We start from the raw sequence: 3,175 nt of genomic DNA, 5'->3' as shown, positions 1-3,175 counted from the left end.
CTAAAATAGCCAAAATAACTTTGAAAAGGAGTATCAGCATACTCACATTACTTAATATCAAGATTTACTACGACCCCGAAGTAAACCACCAGGCGGCATGGGTGAGGGAAGGGGCACATCTGGTAGATGGAGGAGTAAACAGACCCAAGGAGGAGCTGAACCGTGGCTGCCTAACATGGCAGATGGGACGCAAATGCTAATCTCAGCGATGACTCCGGCCACAGAGACACAAATACTTGCAGGAACAAATGCCATTCGTTTATTGAAAACTGTAATTTTTTCAAACTACGGTGTACTTATTCCCGTGGACAATACATTGAATAGACACTAGAGAATAGAAAAACCAAAAATTGACATTTTGAACATAATCAAAATCCAATCTTCTGTCTTCAGGGTGTATAATGGACGCATTCCTACTTCCTCAATAACAACAAGACTGATGTAAAAACAGGAGGTGTCCAATCCTTACTGGAGTGTAGAGATGATGAATGGGGCATCGTTCGGAGGAAAAGCATTAATTTTCAATATTATGTTGGAGGCGCAGGGTGTTCTAGGCAGATGTTCTAGCAGCAAGAGGAATAGCATCGTCGGTAGCAGGATGGTCGGAAGGTACAGCAGCCACTGCCATAGCCACAGCCGTAGCCAGAGCCATAGCCAGATCCGTAGCCACAGCCATAGCCAGATCCATAGCCACAACCATATCTGGATCCATAGCCACAGCCGTAGCCAGATCCATATCCACAGCCATAGCCAGAGCCATAGCCACAGCCATATCTGGATCCATAGCCACAGCCATATCTGGATCCATAGCCACAGCCATAGCCAGATCCGTAGCCACAGCCATAGCCAGATCCGTAGCCACAGCCATAGCCAGAGCCATAGCCACAGCCATAGCCAGAGCCGTAGCCACAGCCCCCGTAGGAGTTCCCGTAGTAGTTGCAGCACATGCTGGCGGAGGGTGAAGGTTGAGTTGAGGTGAAGAGGGACGTTTCTGAGTGTGAATGTCGCCTCCTCCCCTGGAAGCTTTATATCCGCCAGGAAGGGCCTGGGAATGCCATCGCGTCTGTGACTCACGCAGGAAACATTCACTTCACGCCCGGTATGTGCAGGTCACTCCTGTCAGTGGATCATGAGAGGACTCGGTAGTAAATGACCATTAGTATAGAGTCTCTCACTTTTACTGGGAACCGTGTTTGTTTTGTGTCGCCTGGGCCTTGTCTTGAGCCAATGACATGTCCATAAGGTGAGTTTCCATCAATTATCCAGTTACCTGAACACATGATGCCAGCGATGCCTTTTAAACAACAAGGCTCCGGGCGGGCAGGGGAGTCTATGCTGGGAACGCAGCCATTCCACTGAGCGTGGCCAGCTTAGGACACGCTGACTGCGTCACAGGTCATCTCACGGGACCCAGCGCTGCCCTCCACAGACACTGCTCCCCGTCGCACAGCACAGAGCTCCTGTGCGTCCAATCCGTGGCACAGTCTCGTCTGAGGATGTATTTTTACCCCGAGGGCCACTCCTCAGTACATTTTTATCCATTCGAGGTGGTCATTTACTTCAAACCAAAATAACACACACACACATATCCTCTATTGTAACTGCTGAATGTTTGTTAAATCACACATTTCAGAGATTTTAATCTACTGGGTCACAAGGAAATTGTAAAAGTGGTAGGTCTCTTCTTTCAATAGGAAACTGGGCACCAAACGGTGAGGAAACTCACTGGGTTCCACAGCGAACACGGCACCAAGGTCTGTCTCTGTTCCTCTTCGTTCTGCGACGTGAAGTCTCCCTTTCTGACCCCTGGAGGCCTGAGCGCTCGCTGGGCCAGGAGCTCGTTGTCGCGAACGGTGACCTGTTCGTGGGGAAATCACTTTGTCATAAAGTCCCCAGTCACCTCGAGTCTCTCATTCTTCCCGGGGACACTCTGGGTCCTGCATGAACTTTCCTTCAGCACCTTGTTCAGGAGCCAGTCCCCTCAGGCATGGCTGAGGGGGCCGCTCCCCCTCTCCCTGTCCCTCCAGTGGGTTTGTCTCTGACATCATCCCCACGACTGGTCTCCTGACCTCTGTTGATGCACAGACCTGACCCCCAGGTCACCCACGCCCCCTGCACCACCACCCCCAGGTCACAGAGAGGACCGCGAGGGGCCTGTTGTAGTGACCGCACAGGAGCAGCAGGGGCAGCGCCCACCTGTGGTCTCACAGGCCTCGTGGGTCTGGGGTCTGAGCTCAGCCTGACTGGCATCTCGGCTCCAATTCTCACAAGGTCACACCCAAGGAGTCAGCCAGGACTCGGGGGAATGCCTTCACTTTATCAATTAAACAGAGTCGCCAGATTTGATAAGTATGACCCCAATAGTGCACGCAACTTATTTATACTAAAAAATATACTTTGGGACTGAGCCAGTTTGGCTCAGTGGATAGAGAGCGTCAGCCTGCTGACTGAAGGGTCCCAGGTTGGATTCTGGTCAAGGGCACATGCCCGGGTTGCGGGTTCGATCCCCAGTGTGGGGCATGCAGGAGGCAGCTGATCCATGATTCTCTCTCCTCATTGATGTTTCTCTCTTTCTCCTTCTCCCTTTCTCTCTGAAATAAAAAAATATTAAATATAGATATATAGTAGCCCGGTGCACAAAATTCGTGCACATTAAAAGGGAATTAATTGCCCTAACCGGTTTGGCTCAGTGGATAGAGCATCAGCCTGTGGACTGAAGGGTCCCAGGTTTGATTCCGGTCAAGGGCATGTACCTTGGTTGCGGGCACATCCCCAGTGGGGAGTGTGCAGGAGGCAGCTGATCAATGTTTCTCTCTCATCGGTGTTTCTAACTCTCTATCCCTCTCCCTTCCTCTCTGTAAAAAATCAATAAAATATATTTTTTTAAAAAGGGAATTAATTAGCAGGGATATTTTAATATTGCTATTTGCCCTTTCTCTATAATAGAAGTGTGAGAGATGAAAGGAAATTAGTAAAATGTATATGAAAATAATATATAAATTTATTAATAAATAAACAGTAACAAAAGGAGCTGATTCCGTGAGGAAAGGGGCTCCCTCCTCCCTCCTGTCAGGGTCCGGGGTGCAGGAGAATGGGGTTCCTGGCTGGCAGGCCACTGACAACAGGCTATCCAACAGCGGATTCTGTGAGGAATGGGGCTCCCTCCTTTCTACTG

General features: G+C 49.8%; 1 protein-coding gene across 1 annotated transcript; it reads right to left on the bottom strand.

Moving 5' to 3' along the window:
- Positions 1 to 563: 563 nt before the first annotated feature.
- Positions 564 to 947, bottom strand: LOC102438909 (keratin-associated protein 6-2-like). Its single transcript, XM_023748286.1, has 2 exons — positions 814 to 947; positions 564 to 687 (listed from the first exon to the last, which is right to left on the bottom strand). The coding sequence occupies exons 1-2, from the start codon at positions 945 to 947 to the stop codon at positions 564 to 566; spliced, it is 258 nt and encodes an 85-aa protein (XP_023604054.1).
- Between the last annotated feature and the right edge of the window lie 2,228 nt (positions 948 to 3,175).

The sequence above is a fragment of the Myotis lucifugus genome, unplaced genomic scaffold, assembly GCF_000147115.1.
Source record: "Myotis lucifugus unplaced genomic scaffold, Myoluc2.0 scaffold_1254, whole genome shotgun sequence".
Classification (NCBI taxonomy): Eukaryota; Metazoa; Chordata; class Mammalia; order Chiroptera; family Vespertilionidae; genus Myotis; species Myotis lucifugus.
This window is presented reverse-complemented; position numbering and strand designations above follow the sequence as displayed.